General features: G+C 67.9%; 2 protein-coding genes across 2 annotated transcripts; one reads left to right on the forward strand and one right to left on the reverse strand.

The window, feature by feature from the left end:
- The first annotated feature begins 202 nt into the window (after positions 1-202).
- LOC142051127 (cytochrome P450 2G1-like) lies at positions 203-9,055 on the forward strand. The gene is made up of 9 exons (XM_075080309.1): positions 203-420; positions 520-682; positions 1,999-2,148; positions 2,238-2,398; positions 2,496-2,672; positions 6,639-6,780; positions 6,868-7,055; positions 8,531-8,672; positions 8,759-9,055. Exons 1-9 carry the CDS (start codon positions 253-255, stop codon positions 8,938-8,940), a joined length of 1,473 nt encoding a protein of 490 aa, XP_074936410.1. The 5' UTR covers positions 203-252; the 3' UTR covers positions 8,941-9,055.
- A 3,194-nt stretch (positions 9,056-12,249) lies between these two features.
- On the reverse strand, positions 12,250-19,719 carry RAB4B (RAB4B, member RAS oncogene family). The gene is made up of 8 exons (XM_075080310.1): positions 19,579-19,719; positions 16,421-16,501; positions 15,774-15,888; positions 14,911-14,973; positions 14,630-14,784; positions 14,446-14,541; positions 12,641-12,771; positions 12,250-12,527 (listed from the first exon to the last, which is right to left on the reverse strand). The coding sequence occupies exons 1-7, from the start codon at positions 19,592-19,594 to the stop codon at positions 12,656-12,658; spliced, it is 642 nt and encodes a 213-aa protein (XP_074936411.1). The 5' UTR covers positions 19,595-19,719; the 3' UTR covers positions 12,250-12,527; positions 12,641-12,655.
- Positions 19,720-19,752: the final 33 nt, after the last annotated feature.

A 19,752-nucleotide genomic window follows, 5' to 3' on the forward strand; every position in this document is an offset into this window, starting at 1 on the left:
TACCCCAGGACACGGGGCCGTGCGTGGGGTCACGGGGCCGTGCATGGGGTCATGGGGCCGTGCGTGGGGACACGGGGCTGTACCCCAGGACACGGGGCCGTGCGTGGGGTCACGGGGCCGTGCGTGGGGCCGGTGGCCGCGGCCGAGGCGTGGCCCCACCACGGGACACGACGGCTTGTGCAACCGCCCCGGCCGGCGCATAAATAGCGGCGGGCGCCCGAGGGTGGGTACGACAGCGCGGGTGGCACCGCCATGGAGCTGAGCGGGACCGTGACCTTCCTCCTGCTGCTCGCCCTCGTCCTCTTCCTCGCCGCGCGACGGGGGCGACAGGCCCTGCTGCCCCCCGGCCCCCCGGCGCTGCCCCTCGTGGGTAACCTCCTGCAGATCTCGCCCTCCCACACCCTCCAGTCCCTGCTGAAGGTGAGCGGGTGGGTGGGCGGGTGGGTGGGGGACCCTCGGCGTCACACACACACACCCCCCCCCCCCCCCATCACCGTGTCCCCCCCCCCGCCCCCCCAGCTGAGCCAGACCTACGGCCCCGTGTTCACCGTGTACCTGGGCTCGCGGCGCGTGGTGGTGCTGCGGGGGCACGAGGCGGTGCGGGAGGCGCTGGTGGAGAACGGCGACGCCTTCGCGGGCCGCGGGCGCATGCCGACGGTGGAGGAGACCTTCCGCGGGCACGGTGAGGGGTGCTGAGCCGGTGGGTGCTCGCCCCCCTGCCCCGAGGGGTGCTCACCCCCCCCTTACACCGAGGGGTGCTCGCCCCCCTGCGCCATGGGGTGCCCTGCCACCTTGCTGGAGTCTTCCCCATCCCCTGCTGGGTGCCCCCTCCCCACGGGGTGCTCCCCCCTCCCCTGCTGGGTGTCCCCTCCCCACGGGGTGCTCCCTCATCCCCTGCTGGGTGTCCCCTCCCCACGGGGTGCTCCCCCCTCCTCTGCTGGGTGCCCCCTCCCCACGGGGTGCTCCCTCACCCCCTGCTGGGTGTCCCCTCCCCACGGGGTGCTCCCCCCTCTCCTGCTGGGTGCCCCCTCCCCACGGGGTGCTCCCCCCTCCCCTGCTGGGTGTCCCCTCCCCACGGGGCGCTCCCCCCTCTCCTGCTGGGTGTCCCCTCCCCACAGGGTGCTCCCTCATCCCCTGCTGGGTGCCCTCTCCCCATGGGGCGCTCCCCATCCCACCGCTGGGCTCTCCCCCCTCCCCTGCTGGGTGCCCCCTCCCCATGGGGTGCTCCCTCACCCCCTGCTGGGTGCCCCCTCCCCACGGGGCGCTCCCCATCCCACCGCTGGGCTCTCCCCCCTCCCCTGCTGGGTGCCCCCTCCCCACGGGGCGCTCCCCATCCCACCGCTGGGCTCTCCCCCCTCCCCTGCTGGGTGCCCCCTCCCCATGGGGTGCTCCCCCCTCCCCTGCTGGGTGCCCCCTCCCCACGGGGTGCTCCCCCCTCCCCTGCTGGGTGCCCCCTCCCCACGGGGCGCTCCCCATCCCACCGCTGGGCTCTCCCCCCTCCCCTGCTGGGTGCCCCCTCCCCATGGGGTGCTCCCCCCTCCCCTGCTGGGTGCCCCCTCCCCACGGGGTGCTCCCCCCTCCCCTGCTGGGTGCCCCCTCCCCACGGGGCGCTCCCCCCTCCCCTGCTGGGTGTCCCCTCCCCACGGGGTGCTCTCCCCTCCCCTGCTGGGTGCCCCCTCCCCATGGGGTGCTCCCCCCTCCCCTGCTGGGTGTCCCCTCCCCACGGGGTGCTCCCCCCTCTCCTGCTGGGTGTCCCCTCCCCACGGGGCGCTCCCCACCCCACCGCTGGGTGCTCCCTCATCCCCTACTGGGTGCCCCCTCCCCACGGGGTGCTCCCTCATCCCCTGCTGGGTGTCCCCTCCCCACGGGGTGCTCCCCCCTCCCCTGCTGGGTGTCCCCTCCCCACGGGGCGCTCCCCATCCCACCGCTGGGCTCTCCCCCCTCCCCTGCTGGGTGCCCCCTCCCCATGGGGTGCTCACCCCTTCACCCCCCACCCAGGGTTGGTCTTCTCCAACGGGGAGCGCTGGCGCCAGCTGCGCCGCTTCTCCCTGACGGTGCTGCGGGATTTCGGGATGGGTCGGAAGAGCATCGAGGGCCGGATCCAGGAGGAAGCCCAGATCCTGCTGCAGGAGCTGCGCAGCACCCAGGGTACCGGGGCGGGGCGGGGGGGGGGGGGTAACCCCGCATCCCCCCACCCTTGGGTGCTGACCCCCACCCCACACACACACACCCCCCAGGGCAGCCTTTCGACCCCACGTACCTGTTGAGCTGCGCCGTCTCCAACATCATCTGCTCCATCGTCTTCGGGAATCGCTTCGATTACCGGGATGAGGAATTCCTGGAGCTGCTCCAAATGATGAACGACAGCTTTCGGGAGCTCAGCACCCCCTGGTCGCAGGTGGGGCTGGGTGGGGGGGTGCGATGGGTGGGGTGGGGGGGTGCAGGGGGGGTCTGACACCGCCGTTGAACCCACCCCCCACCCCCCTCGCCCGCAGTTTTATGAGATGGCCGAGACCTTCCTCAAGTACTTCCCGGGCCCCCACACCAGGATCCCGCGGCTGCTGGCGAGGATGAGGAGCTTCATCGCCCGGCGGGTGCGGAGGAACGCCGAGACCCTGGAACCCGGGCTCCCGCGGGACTTCATCGACTGCTTCCTGCTCCAGATGGAGAAGGTGGGGGGGGCCCTGCACCCCAGGGTGCTCCCGGGCACCCCGGCGCCCTTGTGCCCACCCTGGGGGGCTCCCTTGTGCCCACCCTGGGGTGCTCCTGTGCACCCCGGCTCCCTTGTGCCCACCCTGGGGTGCTCTTGTGCACCCCGGCTCCCTTGTGCCCACCCTGGGGTGCTCCCTTGTGCCCACCCTGGGGTGCTCCTGTGCACCCCGGCTCCCTTGTGCCCACCCTGGGGGGCTCCCTTGTGCCCACCCTGGGGTGCTCCTGTGCACCCCGGCGCCCTTGTGCCCACCCTGGGGTGCTCCCTTGTGCCCACCCTGGGGTGCTCCTGTGCACCCCGGCGCCCTTGTGCCCACCCTGGGGTGCTCCCTTGTGCCCACCCTGGGGGGCTCCCTTGTGCCCACCCTGGGGTGCTCCCTTGTGCCCACCCTGGGGTGCTCCTGTGCATCCCGGCGCCCTTGTGCCCACCCTGGGGTGCTCCCTTGTGCCCACCCTGGGGTGCTCCTGTGCACCCCGGCTCCCTTGTGCCCACCCTGGGGTGCTCCCTTGTGCCCACCCTGGGGTGCTCCTGTGCACCCCGGCGCCCTTGTGCCCACCCTGGGGGGCTCTTGTGCACCCTGGCACCCTTGTGCCCACCCTGGGGTGCTCCTGTGCACCCCGGCTCCCTTGTGCCCACCCTGGGGTGCTCTTGTGCACCCTGGCACCCTTGTGCCCACCCTGGGGGGCTCCCTTGTGCCCACCCTGGGGTGCTCCTGTGCACCCCGGCGCCCTTGTGCCCACCCTGGGGTGCTCCCTTGTGCCCACCCTGGGGTGCTCCTGTGCATCCCGGCGCCCTTGTGCCCACCCTGGGGTGCTCCTGTGCATCCCGGCGCCCTTGTGCCCACCCTGGGGTGCTCCCTTGTGCCCACCCTGGGGTGCTCCTGTGCATCCCGGCGCCCTTGTGCCCACCCTGGGGTGCTCCTGTGCCCCCCGGCGCCCTTGTGCCCACCCTGGGGTGCTCCTGTGCACCCCGGCTCCCTTGTGCCCACCCTGGGGGGCTCCCTTGTGCCCACCCTGGGGTGCTCCTGTGCACCCCGGCTCCCTTGTGCCCACCCTGGGGTGCTCCTGTGCATCCCGGCGCCCTTGTGCCCACCCTGGGGGGCTCCTGTGCACCCCGGCGCCCTTGTGCCCACCCTGGGGTGCTCCCTTGTGCCCACCCTGGGGTGCTCCTGTGCCCCCCGGCGCCCTTGTGCCCACCCTGGGGTGCTCCCTTGTGCCCACCCTGGGGTGCTCCTGTGCACCCCAGCGCCCTTGTGCCCACCCTGGGGGGCTCCCTTGTGCCCACCCTGGGGTGCTCCTGTGCATCCCGGCGCCCTTGTGCCCACCCTGGGGTGCTCCTGTGCCCCCCGGCGCCCTTGTGCCCACCCTGGGGTGCTCCCTTGTGCCCACCCTGGGGTGCTCCTGTGCATCCCGGCGCCCTTGTGCCCACCCTGGGGTGCTCCTGTGCCCCCCGGCGCCCTTGTGCCCACCCTGGGGTGCTCCCTTGTGCCCACCCTGGGGTGCTCCTGTGCCCCCCGGCGCCCTTGTGCCCACCCTGGGGTGCTCCCTTGTGCCCACCCTGGGGTGCTCCTGTGCATCCCGGCGCCCTTGTGCCCACCCTGGGGTGCTCTTGTGCACCCCGGCGCCCTTGTGCCCACCCTGGGGGGCTCCCTTGTGCCCACCCTGGGGTGATCCTGTGCCCCCCCGGCGCCCTTGTGCCCACCCTGGGGTGCTCCCTTGTGCCCACCCTGGGGTGCTCCTGTGCCCCCCGGCGCCCTTGTGCCCACCCTGGGGTGCTCCTGTGCACCCCGGCGCCCTTGTGCCCACCCTGGGGTGCTCCCTTGTGCCCACCCTGGGGTGCTCCTGTGCACCCCGGCTCCCTTGTGCCCACCCTGGGGTGCTCTTGTGCACCCCGGCGCCCTTGTGCCCACCCTGGGGTGCTCCCTTGTGCCCACCCTGGGGTGCTCCTGTGCATCCCGGCGCCCTTGTGCCCACCCTGGGGTGCTCCCTTGTGCCCACCCTGGGGTGCTCCTGTGCACCCCGGCTCCCTTGTGCCCACCCTGGGGGGCTCCCTTGTGCCCACCCTGGGGTGCTCCTGTGCACCCCGGCTCCCTTGTGCCCACCCTGGGGTGCTCCTGTGCATCCCGGCGCCCTTGTGCCCACCCTGGGGTGCTCCTGTGCACCCCGGCGCCCTTGTGCCCACCCTGGGGGGCTCTTGTGCACCCTGGCACCCTTGTGCCCACCCTGGGGTGCTCCTGTGCCCCCCGGCGCCCTTGTGCCCACCCTGGGGTGCTCCCTTGTGCCCACCCTGGGGTGCTCCTGTGCACCCCAGCGCCCTTGTGCCCACCCTGGGGGGCTCCCTTGTGCCCACCCTGGGGTGCTCCTGTGCATCCCGGCGCCCTTGTGCCCACCCTGGGGTGCTCCTGTGCCCCCCGGCGCCCTTGTGCCCACCCTGGGGTGCTCCCTTGTGCCCACCCTGGGGTGCTCCTGTGCATCCCGGCGCCCTTGTGCCCACCCTGGGGTGCTCCTGTGCCCCCCGGCGCCCTTGTGCCCACCCTGGGGTGCTCCCTTGTGCCCACCCTGGGGTGCTCCTGTGCCCCCCGGCGCCCTTGTGCCCACCCTGGGGTGCTCCCTTGTGCCCACCCTGGGGTGCTCCTGTGCATCCCGGCGCCCTTGTGCCCACCCTGGGGTGCTCTTGTGCACCCCGGCGCCCTTGTGCCCACCCTGGGGGGCTCCCTTGTGCCCACCCTGGGGTGATCCTGTGCCCCCCCGGCGCCCTTGTGCCCACCCTGGGGTGCTCCCTTGTGCCCACCCTGGGGTGCTCCTGTGCCCCCCGGCGCCCTTGTGCCCACCCTGGGGTGCTCCTGTGCACCCCGGCGCCCTTGTGCCCACCCTGGGGTGCTCCCTTGTGCCCACCCTGGGGTGCTCCTGTGCACCCCGGCTCCCTTGTGCCCACCCTGGGGTGCTCTTGTGCACCCCGGCGCCCTTGTGCCCACCCTGGGGGGCTCCCTTGTGCCCACCCTGGGGTGCTCCTGTGCATCCCGGCGCCCTTGTGCCAACCCTGGGGTGCTCTTGTGCACCCTGGCACCCTTGTGCCCACCCTGGGGTGCTCCCTTGTGCCCACCCTGGGGTGCTCCTGTGCACCCCGGCGCCCTTGTGCCCACCCTGGGGTGCTCTTGTGCACCCCGGCGCCCTTGTGCCCACCCTGGGGTGCTCCCTTGTGCCCACCCTGGGGTGCTCCTGTGCATCCCGGCGCCCTTGTGCCCACCCTGGGGGGCTCCTGTGCACCCCGGCGCCCTTGTGCCCACCCTGGGGTGCTCCCTTGTGCCCACCCTGGGGTGCTCCTGTGCCCCCCGGCGCCCTTGTGCCCACCCTGGGGTGCTCCCTTGTGCCCACCCTGGGGTGCTCCTGTGCACCCCAGCGCCCTTGTGCCCACCCTGGGGGGCTCCCTTGTGCCCACCCTGGGGTGCTCCTGTGCACCCCAGCGCCCTTGTGCCCACCCTGGGGTGCTCCCTTGTGCCCACCCTGGGGGGCTCCTGTGCACCCCGGCGCCCTTGTGCCCACCCTGGGGGGCTCCCTTGTGCCCACCCTGGGGTGCTCCTGTGCACCCCGGCGCCCTTGTGCCCACCCTGGGGGGCTCCCTTGTGCCCACCCTGGGGTGCTCCTGTGCATCCCGGCGCCCTTGTGCCCACCCTGGGGTGCTCCCGGGACCCAGCCTGCTTGTGCACACCCTTGGGTGATCCCTTGCACCCTGGCTTGCTTGTGCACCCTGGGGTGATCCCATGCACCCCAGCTCCCTTGAGCACAACCCCGGGGTGCTCCCGTGCACCCAGTTGTTTGCACACCCCAGGGCTCTCCGTGCACCCAGCTTGTTTGCGCACCCTGGGGTGCCGCCCCGCCTGCTCCAGCTCACTTGCACGCGCGCGTGTGCGTGTGTCCCCCGTCCCCAGGAGAAGGACAACCCCTCGTCGGAGTTCAACATGGAGAACCTGGAGCTGACCACGCTCAACCTCTTCTTCGCTGGCACCGAGACCGTCAGCTCCACGCTGCGGTACGGCTTCCTCATGCTGATGAAGCACCCCGCCGTGCAAGGTAAGTGGGGTGCACCCCCGCCCCCCCACCACGGGCGCCCCTGCCCCGGCCCCCCCGGGCGCTGAGCGGGACCCCCACCCGCTGCAGAGAAGGTGTACGAGGAGATCGAGCGGGTGATCGGCTGCGACCGGCCCCCCAACATCGAGGACCGGAGCCAGATGCCGTACACCGACGCCGTCATCCATGAGATCCAGCGTTGCAGCGACCTCATCCCCATGAACGTCCCCCACCTCGTCACCCGGGACACCTTCTTCCGTGGCTACCTCATCCCCAAGGTGCCAGCAGGGCTCGGGGACGGCTGCGTGCACGCTGCTGCCTTGGCACTGCTCCGTGCATGCTGCTCCGTGCATGCTATCCCGTGCACGCTGCTGCTTTGCACTGCTCCGTGCATGCTGCTCCGTGCATGCTCTCCCGTGCACACTGCTGCCTTGGCACTGCTCCGTGCATGCTGCTCCGTGCATGCTATCCTGTGCACGCTGCTGCCTTGGCACTGCTCCGTGCATGCTGCTCCGTGCATGCGTCCCTGTGCATGCAGCTCCGTGCATGCTATCCTGTGCACGCTGCTGCTTTGCACTGCTCCGTGCATGGTGCTCCGTGCATGCGTCCCTGTGCATGCAGCTCCGTGCATGCTATCCTGTGCACGCTGGTGTGTTTGCACTGCTCCGTGCATGCTGCTCCGTGCACCATTCTGTGCACACCCCTGCACGCATGCTTCCCTGTGCACGCACTGTCCCGTGCAACGCTGCTCCATGCAATACTGCTCCATTTGCACTGTTCCACGCATGCTTCCCAATGCATGCTGCTCCATGCAACGCTGCTCTGTTCATGCGTCCCCATGCACCATCCTGTGCATGCCACTGCACACACGCTTCCCTGTGCACGTTGTTCCATGCAACGCTGCTCTGTGCACGCTGCCCCATTTGCACTGCTTCGTGCGTGCTTTCCTGTGCACGCTGCTCCGTGCAATGCTGCTCCATGCAACGCTGCTCCGTGCAACGCTGCTCAATGCATGCTTCCCTGTGCACGCTGCTCCGTGCAACGCTGCTCCGTGCAACGCTGCTCCATTTGCACTGCTCCGTGCGTGCTTCCCTGTGCACGCTGCTCCATGCAACGCTGCTCTGTGCAATGCTGCTCCGTGCATGCTTCCCTGTGCATGCTGCTCCGTGCAACGCTGCTCTGTGCAACGCTGCTCTGTGCATGCTTCCCTGTGCACGCTGCTCCATGCAACGCTGCTCCATGCAACGCTGCTCCGTGCAACGCTGCTCCGTGCATGCTTCCCTGTGCACGCTGCTCCGTGCAACGCTGCTCCATGCAACGCTGCTCCATTTGCACTGCTCCGTGCAATGCTGCGCCGTGCATGCTTCCCTGTGCATGCTGCTCCGTGCAACGCTGCTCCATTTGCACTGCTCCGTGCAACGCTGCTCCATGCAACGCTGCTCCGTGCAACGCTGCTCCGTGCATGCTTCCCTGTGCACGCTGCTCCGTGCAACGCTGCTCCGTGCAACGCTGCTCCATTTGCACTGCTCCGTGCAACGCTGCTCCGTGCAACGCTGCGCCATGCATGCTTCCCTGTGCATGCTGCTCTGTGCAACGCTGCTCCATTTGCACTGCTCCGTGCAACGCTGCTCCATGCAACGCTGCTCCGTGCGTGCTTTCCCGTGCAACGCTGCTCCGTGCAACGCTGCTCCGTGCATGCTTCCCCATGCATGCTTCCCTGCCCCACCACTGACGCCCCCCCACGGCCCCCCAGGACACCGAGGTGTACCCCCTGCTCAGCTCCGTCCTGCACGACCCCTCCGCCTACAAACACCCCGAAACCTTCGACCCCACAAACTTCCTGGACGAAAACGGCTGCTTCAAGAGGAACGAGGCCTTCGTCCCCTTCTCCGCAGGTACCGCCGCTGCGGGGGGGCGGGGGGTCCCCCAGACCCCCGGGGGGTCCCCCACCCTCCCGCTGACCCCCGCCCCCCCCTTGCAGGGAGGCGGGTGTGCCTGGGGGAGGCCTTGGCGAGGATGGAGCTCTTCCTCTTCCTCACCACCATCCTACAGAGCTTTCGGCTGCAGCCGCTGGTGCCGCCGGCGCAGCTGCCCACGGCCCCGCTGGAGAGCGGCTTCGCCAACATCCCCCCCTTCTACCAGCTGCGCGTGGTGCCCCGCTGAGACCCCCCCCGAAAGCGGGGACCCCCCCCCCCCGGCACCGGGGACCCCCCCCCGGCACCGGGACCCCCCTCCCCGGGGCGGGCGCCCACCCCATAAAGGCTCCAGGAAAAATGAATGGGTTGAGGCGTCACCCCCCGGGGGGGGGTGGGGTGGGGGCCTGGGGGGGGGGTCCGGGACCCCCAACATCACCGCGGGGGGATGCAGGGTGTGGGGGGATGGTGCACGACGTGCCCCCCCCCCCCGCCCTCCAGCCGAGCGTGCGAGGCCGTGCAAAGGCCCCAGACGAGGGTGCAAGGCCATGCAAGGACCCCAGCTGAGCGTGCGAGGCCGTGCAAAGGCCCCAGACGAGGGTGCAAGGCCATGCAAGGACCCCAGCCAAGCGTGCAAGGCCGTGCAAAGGCCCCAGACGAGGGTGCAAGGCCATGCAAGGACCCCAGCCGAGCGTGCGAGGCTGTGCAAAGGCCCCAGACGAGGGTGCAAGGCCATGCAAGGACCCCAGCCGAGCGTGCAAGGCTGTGCAAAAGACACAGCTGAGCGTGGAGAGCCGTGCAAGGCCGTGCAAAGGCCCCCAGCTGAGTGTGCAAGGCCATGCAAAGGCCGTGCAAGGCTGTGCAAAGGCCCCAGCCGAGCGTGCAAGGCCGTGCAAAGGCCCCAGACGAGGGTGCAAGGCCATGCAAGGACCCTAGCCGAGCGTGCAAGGCTGTGCAAAAGACACAGCTGAGCGTGGAGAGCCGTGCAAGGCTGTGCAAAGGCCCCCAGCTGAGTGTGCAAGGCCATGCAAAGGCCGTGCAAGGCTGTGCAAAGGCCCCAGCCGAGCGTGCAAGGCCGTGCAAAGGCCCCAGACGAGGGTGCAAGGCCATGCAAGGACCCTAGCCGAGCGTGCGAGGCCGTGCAAAGGCCCCAGATGAGCGTGCAAGGCCATGCAAGGACCCCAGCCGAGCGTGCGAGGCCGTGCAAAGGCCCCAGACGAGGGTGCAAGGCCATGCAAGGACCCCAGCTGAGCGTGCGAGGCCGTGCAAAGGCCCCAGACGAGGGTGCAAGGCCATGCAAGGACCCCAGCCGAGCGTGCGAGGCCGTGCAAAGGCCCCAGAGGAGAGTGCAAGGCCATGCAAGGACCCCAGCCGAGCGTGCGAGGCCGTGCAAAGGCCCCAGACGAGGGTGCAAGGCCATGCAAGGACCCCAGCCGAGCGTGCGAGGCCGTGCAAAGGCCCCAGAGGAGAGTGCAAGGCCATGCAAGGACCCCAGCCGAGCGTGCGAGGCCGTGCAAAGGCCCCAGACGAGGGTGCAAGGCCATGCAAGGACCCCAGCCGAGCGTGCAAGGCTGTGCAAAAGACACAGCTGAGCGTGGAGAGCCATGCAAGGCCGTGCAAAGGCCCCCAGCTGAGTGTGCAAGGCCATGCAAAGGCCGTGCAAGGCCCGAGGGGCAGGATGCAGCATGAGGCTGCACAGAGGGGCTGCCAATGCCTTCAGCCTCCTCCTCCTCCTCCTCCCCAGCTCCCCTGGCTCTGCTTTGGGACTGAGGGCTCGGGGTCCCCCCAGGGGCGGGGGGCTGCGGGCAAAAGCAGGGGGACACGGGGTGCAAGGGGGGGACACGGGGTGCAAGGGGGGGGACACGGGGTGCAAGGGGGGGGGCACACACACGCTTATCGATCACGCCCGGCGCTTAATTATTGACTATTAATCGCGGCGGGCGCTTCGCCCTCGCTTATCGATTGCTGATTAATCATTAAGCGTTTGCACAGCCCCGCCCCCAGGGCTGGGCCCGCGACCCCCCCCCCCCCCCCCCCCCAAATTCCCACCTGCCCCCAAATCAGCTTCCAGTTGGCGTTGATGAGCCCCACGAGGGCGAGGAACCCCTCGCCCCCCAGCACGAGCCAGATGATGCTCAGCACCCCGCTCGCCTCGATGTATAGGACCCCCCCTCACTATATAAGCCCCCCCCCCCTAATTAAATAACCCCAAAGGTTTTAGCAGGGCTGTGGGCCCCGGGGGGGCTCAGACACCCCAGACGCCCCAGGACAGACAGACAGAGGCCCCGGTGCCGTTGCCCTGCGGCTGTTTGCCAACAGCACTGGGTGGGGGGGGGGGGGGTCGGGGGGTGGGTGGGTTAATGATCAACCCATGTTTCCCTGCCCCCCCCCCCCCCCAACCAGACACCACCCATTGGATGTGGAAAGGGGGGGATTTGGGGTGTGTGTGTCCCCCCCCCGACTTGTGGGGGAGGGGGTGCAGAGGGGAGCACCCAAGGGTGACAGAGGAGGTGGCACGTGGCCCCCAGCCCCAATATCATGGCACAAAAAGGCTGCACTCGGGGGGGGGGGGGGGTGGGGGGGGCCCAAACCCACCCCCACACCCCAACAGCACCCGGGGAGGGGGGGGGGATTTGGGGCGCACGGACCCCATCGCAGCCCCCCCCACCCCCCCCAAACAGGCAGCGGAGCCGCGCGCTGGAAAACATTAATACTTTATGTACGAGAATCACATTTTCACAGCCTGGAGAAGAGGGAAACTTGCTTTTTTTGTGGTGGTTTTTTTTTTTTATCTTTTCCAAAGAAAAAAAAAAAAACAAACCCACCAGGGACGCAGCCCCGGCCCCGCCCCCCCCAGGCCCCCCCAACCCTGGCAAGTGCAATAAATAACGCGAAGAAAGCAGAAAGAAACACGACCCCCCCCCGCCCCAGAGCCTGGGGTGGGGGACGGGGAGCGGGCCGGGGGCGGACGGAGCTGAAGGGAGACGCTGTCCCCAAAGTGGGGGGGGTGGGGGGGGTCAGAGCCCCTGTAGGGGCCTGGGGACCCTCCCCTGAATCAGTCAACCCCCCCCCCATGGGTTTCTCCTCGCTGGGAGGAGGCGGGGGGGGGTTAGGGACAGGCAAGCAGCTCCCAGCGCAGGCAAGTGAAGTCCCGTCCCCCCCCCCCATATGACGGCAGAGGGTCTGATGACATCATTTCCCCACCCCCACCCTAAAAACCCCCACCTTTTCTCTCAAGGGGTGGGGGTTAGAAATGCAAAACGGAGACCACACATGGGAAAAAAATAAAGGCAAAACCCAGGGGGGGCTGGGCTGGGACACCCCCCCCGCCCCCCAAGTATCCCCAGCCCCACAGCGCTTGGGGACGAGGCCCCCCACCTCTCACGCCACGCTGCGGGGGGACCATCCCCTCCCCCAGGGCGAGGCAAGGACCCCCCCTCCCCCCTTCATTCAGGCACCCCCCCCACCCCCACCCCTGAAATGCTGCCAGTAGCATCTCAGAGGAGGGTTTTTGGGGTTATTTCTTGGTTTTTGTTTCGTTTTTTTTTTTTTTTTCTTTGAAAGAAACCCAACCTGCTCGGGGTGGGGAGGGGGGAGACACACAAGAAGCCACGGCGGCCGTCGGGGGGGTGGGGGAGGACCCGAGCAGCGGGCGAGGAGTGTTTGACAGAAGCCACCTCGGTCAAATACAATCAAAACAAGGCGTTTGCCACAGAGGTAAACTTGAGAGTCCCCCGGGGCTTCTCGGATGAGGAGGGGGCGGATGAAGGGGTGGGGGGGGAGCTCCTGGGGAAGCGGGGAGGGGTGGGGGGCGCTCGGCGAGCGAGGCACGTGGTCCTGGCGACAGGCGAGGAAATTTGAAATAAAAAGGAGAGAAAGGGGTTTTTAGCGGGGCGGGGGGGAGTGATCCGAGGCCGTCTACCCGGCGCTGAGCTGGGTGGGGGTCTCACCTTGGGCGCAGGAACTCAGCAACTGCACTGCTGCCGGCTCTGCGCCTGGGCCCCCCGGGGCTGCCGCAGCTGGCGGAGCGAGGCGTCGCCGTACTGGATCCCTGAGCCCATCCTCTCCGGGTCAAGTTCGCCTGCGGGGACAGGAAAAGCCCGGGGAGGGGGGAAAATCTCCGTTGGGATGGAATAACCTCTGCCCAGGATCCCGAATCTCCGTCCCCGGGACCCCAAACCCCTGCCAAGGATCCCAAACTTCCATTCCCGGGACCCCAAACCCCTGCCAAGGATCCCAAACTTCCATTCCCGGGACCCCAAACCCCTGCCAAGGATCCCAAACTTCCATTCCCGGGACCCCAAACCCCTGCCAAGGATCCCAAACCTCCACCCGGATCCCAAACCCCTGCCAAGGACCCAGAGCTTCCATCCCCTGGGATCCAGAACCCCCATCCCCAGGACTCAAACCCCCGCCAAGGGCCCCAAACCCCCGCCAAGGGCCCCAAACCCCCGCCAAGGGCCCCAAACCCCCGCCAAGGGCCCCAAACCCCCGCCAAGGGCCCCAAACCCCCGCCAAGGGCCCCAAACCCCCGCCAAGGGCCCAGAGCTTCCATCCCCTGGGATCCCAAATTCCCTGGGATCCCAGACCTCCGACCTCAGGATCCCAAACCCCCGTCAAGGATCCAGAACCCCCATCCCCAGATCCCAAACCCCTGCCAAGGATCCAGAGCTTCCATCCCCTGGGATCCAGAACCCCCATCCCCAGGACTCAAACCCCCGCCAAGGGCCCCAAACCCCCGCCAAGGGCCCAGAGCTTCCATCCCCTGGGATCCAGAACCCCCATCCCCAGGACTCAAACCCCCGCCAAGGGCCCCAAACCCCCGCCAAGGGCCCCAAACCCCCGCCAAGGACCCAGAGCTTCCATCCCCTGGGATCCCAAATTCCCTGGGATCCCAGACCTCCGACCTCAGGATCCCAAACCCCCGTCAAGGATCCAGAACCCCCATCCCCAGATCCCAAACCCCTGCCAAGGATCCAGAGCTTCCATCCCCTGGGATCCAGAACCCCCATCCCCAGGACTCAAACCTCCACCTGGACCCCAAACCCCCGCCAAGGGCCCCAAACCCCCGCCAAGGATCCAGAGCTTCCATCCCCTGGGATCCCGAGCCCCCATCCCCAGGACTCAAACCTCCACCCGGATCCCAAAGCCCCGCCAAGGATCCAGAACCCTCCCTGTTTCAGGGACCCAAAACCCTCCCCCACCGACCCCAGCACCCCAAACCCCCATCCCCAGGACTCAAACCCCCGCCAAGGGCCCCAAACCCCCGCCAAGGATCCAGAGCTTCCATCCCCTGGGATCCAGAACCCCCATCCCCAGGACTCAAACATCCACCTGGACCCCAAACCCCCGCCAAGGACCCAGAGCTTCCATCCCCTGGGATCCCAAATTCCCTGGGATCCCAGACCTCCGACCTCAGGATCCCAAACCCCCGTCAAGGATCCAGAACCCCCATCCCCAGATCCCAAACCCCTGCCAAGGATCCAGAGCTTCCATCCCCTGGGATCCAGAACCCCCATCCCCAGGACTCAAACCCCCGCCAAGGGCCCCAAACCCCCGCCAAGGGCCCAGAGCTTCCATCCCCTGGGATCCAGAACCCCCATCCCCAGGACTCAAACCCCCGCCAAGGGCCCCAAACCCCCGCCAAGGGCCCCAAACCCCCGCCGTTTCAGGGACCCAAAACCCTCCCCCCACCGACCCCGGCACCCCAAACCCCCCTCCCCACCCCAGCGAAGCCGAATCACCGCCGCCGTACCCGACTCGATTTTGTTCAATATGGTCCTCGCGCATTTCAAGAAGGCTTCCTCCACGTTCTCCCCCGTCAGGGCGCTGGTCTCCAGGAACATGAGCTCTGGCGAGCACCAAGGGCTCGTTACCCTCCGCCGCCGCGAGCCCCGGCACGGCGGCGGGAGCCGGCGCGTCCCCCCGCGCCCCCTCACCGTTCTCTTGGGCGAAGCGCGAAGCCTCCAGGAACGTCACCTCCCGGTCGGCGTCTAAGTCTTTCTTGTTCCCGCAGAGGATGATGACGATGTTGGGGCTGGCGAGGGTGCGGGCGTCCGTCAGCCAGTTGGTCAGAGCGTTGTAGGTCTCCCGGCTGGATGGGGAGGAAGAGGAGGGTGTGGGGATGTTGCTGAGCCCTGATTTTCCCCACCTCAGTATCGAGGAATTTTGGGGAGGGGGGGGGGGGGGAAAAGGGAGGGGTGCGGGTGCTGCCACCCACCTGGTGATGTCGTACACGAGGAGCGCGCCGGCAGCGCCCCGGTAGTAGCTTCTAGTCACCGACCTGAGTGGGGAGGAAGAGCGGGGAGGAAGAGGGTTAGAGCAGAGGGAACTCCCCCTCCATCCCCGGACCCTCGGGGTTTGGGGAGGCTGGGGGCTCCCGGCGCTGCCAGGAAGGCGGGAGGAGCCCCGCAGCCGAGCCGGGCGGGGGTAGGACTGGGCTTAAACCGGCGTCTTTTAATTTAGGAGCCTCGCCTCAGGCAAAGGAGCCGGTATTTATTTCGCCCCCGGTTCGCCTGAGGGGGGGGGTTAAGCTCGGCTCTACAACGGGATCTGGATAAGCGGGACCCCCGGGGCGAGGCGATTCCACGCGGTCCCGCGCTCGCGTCCCGACACCCCCTAAAGATGAGCCGCCGGCGGGGCCCAGGTGGGCGACGGCTCGTGCCGGGAGCAGCGGGACCGGGGCAGCCGTCACCCCCCGCCCAGACCCCGCACCTCGAACTCTGTGGGTGGTTTTGGGCCCCCCCCCCGAGAAGGGTTTTGAGGTGGCGAAGGCGGGTGAAGGGTCTGGAGAACGAGTCCCGTGGGGGAAACGCGCCGGGGGAGGTTTAGCTTGGCTGCCAGGAGGAATTCCGTCACCCGGAGGGGCGGCGGGGGTCGGAACGGGCCGTCCTCGGAGGGACTGACGAGACGCGGAGGGTCTCGGGGCCGCGCTTCAGCGCCGGGACTCGACGTTAAGGGTCTTTTCCAACCCAAAGCGCCCGCTTTCATTTCGGAAAAGGGTTTTAAAAATCCAACAAGAAGGTCGAAAAGGCCAGAGATGGTCGAAGGTTCTTTTTTTCCGCCCCCCTCCCCAGCCTTTACCTGAACCTCTCCTGCCCGGCCGTGTCCCAGATCTGCAGCTTCACCGTCTTCCCGCCGACGTTGACGACTTTGGAACCAAATTCCACCCCGATCGTGTGGTTCGAATCCTGTTTAACTACGGGGGAGGTTGGGGGGGGGGGGTGTGGGGGGAAGAGAGGGTGCCCGACGCGTTACCGGCCGGCCCCGCCGCAGCTCCTGGGGAAACCCCGGCAGGATTTGGCCACCCGGATCCTCTCCCCGGCGATTTCGCCAGCGGAGGGGAAAGGGAACCCACGGAGGTGCCCGGCCTCGCGCTGCCGAGTGAGCCGGACCAAAGCCTCCCACCCCCCCCCCGCCCCCCGTTCCAAGCGTGAAATCCGGGGGGGGGGGGAGAGAGAGGGGGGCAACCCCGGGGGGCGGGGGAAAGTGGGGCAAAATTCCAGCATTTTGCAGCAAAACTCTATTTACCCACCAAAGAATCAAGGATTCTCCCCCCCGGCGCTGGCAAGGAAGGGCCGATGCTCCAAAATATCAACTAAAAACCTGCTTTCGCCCCCCCGCCACTGGCAAAGAAATATCTCAGCAGCGTTTTCGCGCAGCCCAAGAGACGGATCCGGTGGGGAGAGACCCAAACCAGCAGCGATTACACCCAAAATAACCCAACTCACATTTGTTTTCGATGAACTGATGGAGGAGGCAGGACTTCCCCGTGCCGGCGCTCCCGATCACGAGGAACTTGAAGAGAAAATCTGAGAGGGAGGATTAAAACCAGGAAAAACTAAAGGGGTTTTTACGCTCGAGGGGTGGCGGGGGGCGGCGGGACGGGGTGGGAACGGTGGCGGGGGGCCGCGGTGCCCCCGCGGAGGGGAGCGATTTCATGCCTGGCTCCGCTCCCTCCCGTTCACACGCGGCCAAACCCAGCCCAAAAACCCCCTCCCCGAGACCCTCCCCCTCAAACGCAGCCAAAACCACCCCAAAACCCCCTCCCCGAGACCATCCCCTTCAAACGCGGGCAAACCCACCCCAAAAACCCCTCCCCGAGACCCTCCCCTTCAAACGCGGCCAAAACCACCCCAAAATCCCCTCCCCGAGACCCTCCCCTTCAAACGCGGCCAAACCCACCCCAAAATCCCCTCCCCGAGACCCTCCCCCTCAAACGCGGCCAAACCCACCCCAAAATCCCCTCCCCAAGACCCTCCCCTTCAACGCAGCGAAACCACCCCGAATCTCACAGACATTGGGTGTCACCTCCCAGGATGGGGGGTCCCAGCGAACCACCCCTATAGGGACCCCCCATACTGTCCCCTACCCCACACAGGGCCCCACAGACCCCTATACAACCCACAGATCCCCTATAGGACCCCCACACTCTCCATTCTATCCCATACAAGGGCCCACAGACCCCCAACAGGGACCCCCATACACTCCCCCCTATCCCACACAGGGGTCCACAGACCCCTATAGAGCCCAGTCCCCCAAAGGGCACCCCAGAAATCCCACATCCCATACAGGGTCCCCAGACCCCCATAGGGTCCACCACACACTCCCCCCCATCCCACACAGGGGCCCCACAGACCCCTATAGAGCCCCCAGACCACCTTATAGGGACCCCCCCACACTCCCCCCCATCCCACACAGGGGCCCCCAGATCCTTAGAGAGCCCCCAGACTCCCATAGGACCCCCAGATACTCCCCTCCATCCCACACAGTTGCCCCCAGTCCCCCATAGAGCCCACAGACCCTCTATAGGGACCCCCACACACTCCCCCTCATCTCACACAGTTGCCCCCAGACCCCCATAGAGACCCCCCCACACTCCCCGCCACCCCACACAGCTGCCCCCAGACCCCCTAAATGGACCACCACACAGTCCCCCCATCCCAGACAGCTGCCCCCAGACCCCCATAGAGCCCCCAGACCCCCTATACGGACCACCACACACTCCCCCCCATCCCACACAGGGGCCCACAGACCCCCATAGAGCCCACAGACCGCCTATAGGGACCTGCACACACTCCCCCCCATCCCACACAGTTGCCCCCAGACCCCCATAGATACCACCACACACTCCGACCCCCAACCCACACAGGGGCCCCCAGACCCCTATAGAGCCCTCAGACTCCCATAGACCCCCAGATACTCCCCCCCATCCACACAGTTGCCCCCAGACCCCCAGAGAGCCCACAGACCCTCTATAGGGACCCCACACACTCCCCCCCATCCCACACAGGGGCCCCAGACCCCTATAGAGCCCACAGACCACCTATAGGGACCCCCATACACTATGCCAAATCCCACACAGGGGCCCTGCAGACCCTATAGAGCCACAGACTCCCATAGGACCCCCAGATACTGTCCCCATCCCACACAGTTGACCCCCATAGAGCCCACAGACCCTCTATAGGGACCCCACACACTCCCCCCATCCCACACAGGGGCCCCGCAGACCCCTATAGAGCCCCCAGACCCTCTATAGGGACCTGTACACACTCCCCCCATCCCACACAGGGCCCACAGACCCCTATAGAGCCACAGACTCCCATAGGACCCCCAGATAAGCCCATCGTCCCACACAGTTGCCCCAGACCCCCGTAGCGCCCAGTGCCCCCAAAGGGCCCCTCAGACATCCCACAAAGGGCCCCCCACGTTCTCCACAGGACCCCTAGACCCACTAAAGGGCCTCCCAGACACCCCCCATGCCACACAGGGGCCCACAGACCCCTAGGGCCTGGTCCCCCCAAAGAGGGCCCCAGAACCCCCACATACACACAGGGGCTCCCCACACTCTCTATAGGACCCTCGACCCCGTAAAGGGCCCCCCAGACCCCTCCCCCACCCCACACAGGGGCACACAGGCCCTCTAGGGCCCACAGATCCCCTATAGGACCCCCCAGATACTCCCTCCTCATCCACACAGTGACCCCCTATAGGGCCCCCACAGACATCCCCATCCCACACAAGGGCCCCACGCATTCCCTATAGGGCCCCCAAGATCTCTGTAGGGCCCCTAGATGCCCTATAGAGCCCCCAGACACCCCCATCCCACATAGTGGCCCCGCACACTCCCTATAGGGATCCCCAGCCCTCCCCACATCACACACAAGTGCCCCCAGACCCACTTAGGACCCTACATACAGCCCATCCAACAAAGGGGCCCCCATCACTCCCTATAGTGCCCCCACCCACACAGAACCCCCAAGATCCTCCACAGGGCCCCAGACACCCCCCCATCCCACAGAGGAGCCCAACACACCCCCTATAGGGCCCCCAGACCCCCCATCCCATACAAGGGACCCCAGACTCTCCCCCATCCACACAGGGGGCTCCAGACCCCTATAGGGCTCCCAGACTCCCCCCCTCATCCCACACAGGGACCCTCCCCAGCCCTATAGGGCCACAGACATCCTATAGGCCCCCCCATACACTCCCTCATCCCACAGAGGGTGCCCCCAGACCCTCCCCATCCCACACAGGGGGCCCCCAGACCCCTACAGGGCCCCCAAACTCCCCCCATCACACACAGGGACGCCCCCAGGCCCCTATAGGGCCCCCCAGACTCCCCCCTTTCCACACAGGGACCCCCCCGACCCCTATAGGGCCTCCTAGACTTCCCTCCGTCCACACAGGGAGCCCCAGACCCTATAACCCCTCCAGACATTCCCCCATCCCACATAGGGACGCCCCCAAACCCTATAGGGCCCACAGACCCGCTATAGGCCCCCCCCAGACTCACCCCCATCCCACACAGGGGCCCCCCGAGCCCCCCCCAGCCCCGACATCCCCCAGACCGGCCGGAGCCCCTCCTGAGCCCCCCCCCAGACCCCACCGTAGGTCTCGGACATGGCTGGAGCCGCCGCGCCGGGCGCGGCCGGGCCCCGCCGCTCCTGCCGCCGCCGGGCCCTACGGAAGGCAGCGGGCACAATATGGCGGCGCCCAGGAAAGCCGCTTCCGGGTCCTGCGCGCCTGCGCGGCGAGGGGAAGAGGCGGGACCACCAGGAGA

The sequence above is a fragment of the Phalacrocorax aristotelis genome, unplaced genomic scaffold (assembly GCF_949628215.1).
Source record: "Phalacrocorax aristotelis unplaced genomic scaffold, bGulAri2.1 scaffold_256, whole genome shotgun sequence".
Taxonomy (NCBI): Eukaryota; Metazoa; Chordata; class Aves; order Suliformes; family Phalacrocoracidae; genus Phalacrocorax; species Phalacrocorax aristotelis.

Excerpts from the sequence above, each read along its gene's own strand:
- LOC142051127 (XM_075080309.1), top strand. The coding sequence starts at position 253 with ATGGAGCTGAGCGGGACCGTGACCTTCCTCCTGCTGCTCGCCCTCGTC. Across the intron at positions 2,149-2,237 it reads GGAGCTGCGCAGCACCCAGG|GGCAGCCTTTCGACCCCACG; the intron begins GTACCGGGGCGG and ends CACACCCCCCAG. Across the intron at positions 2,673-6,638 it reads TCCTGCTCCAGATGGAGAAG|GAGAAGGACAACCCCTCGTC; the intron begins GTGGGGGGGGCC and ends CCCCGTCCCCAG.
- RAB4B (XM_075080310.1), bottom strand. Across the intron at positions 14,785-14,910 it reads CTCGTGTACGACATCACCAG|CCGGGAGACCTACAACGCTC; the intron begins GTGGGTGGCAGC and ends CTCCCCATCCAG. Across the intron at positions 12,772-14,445 it reads ATTGAACAAAATCGAGTCGG|GCGAACTTGACCCGGAGAGG; the intron begins GTACGGCGGCGG and ends CTGTCCCCGCAG.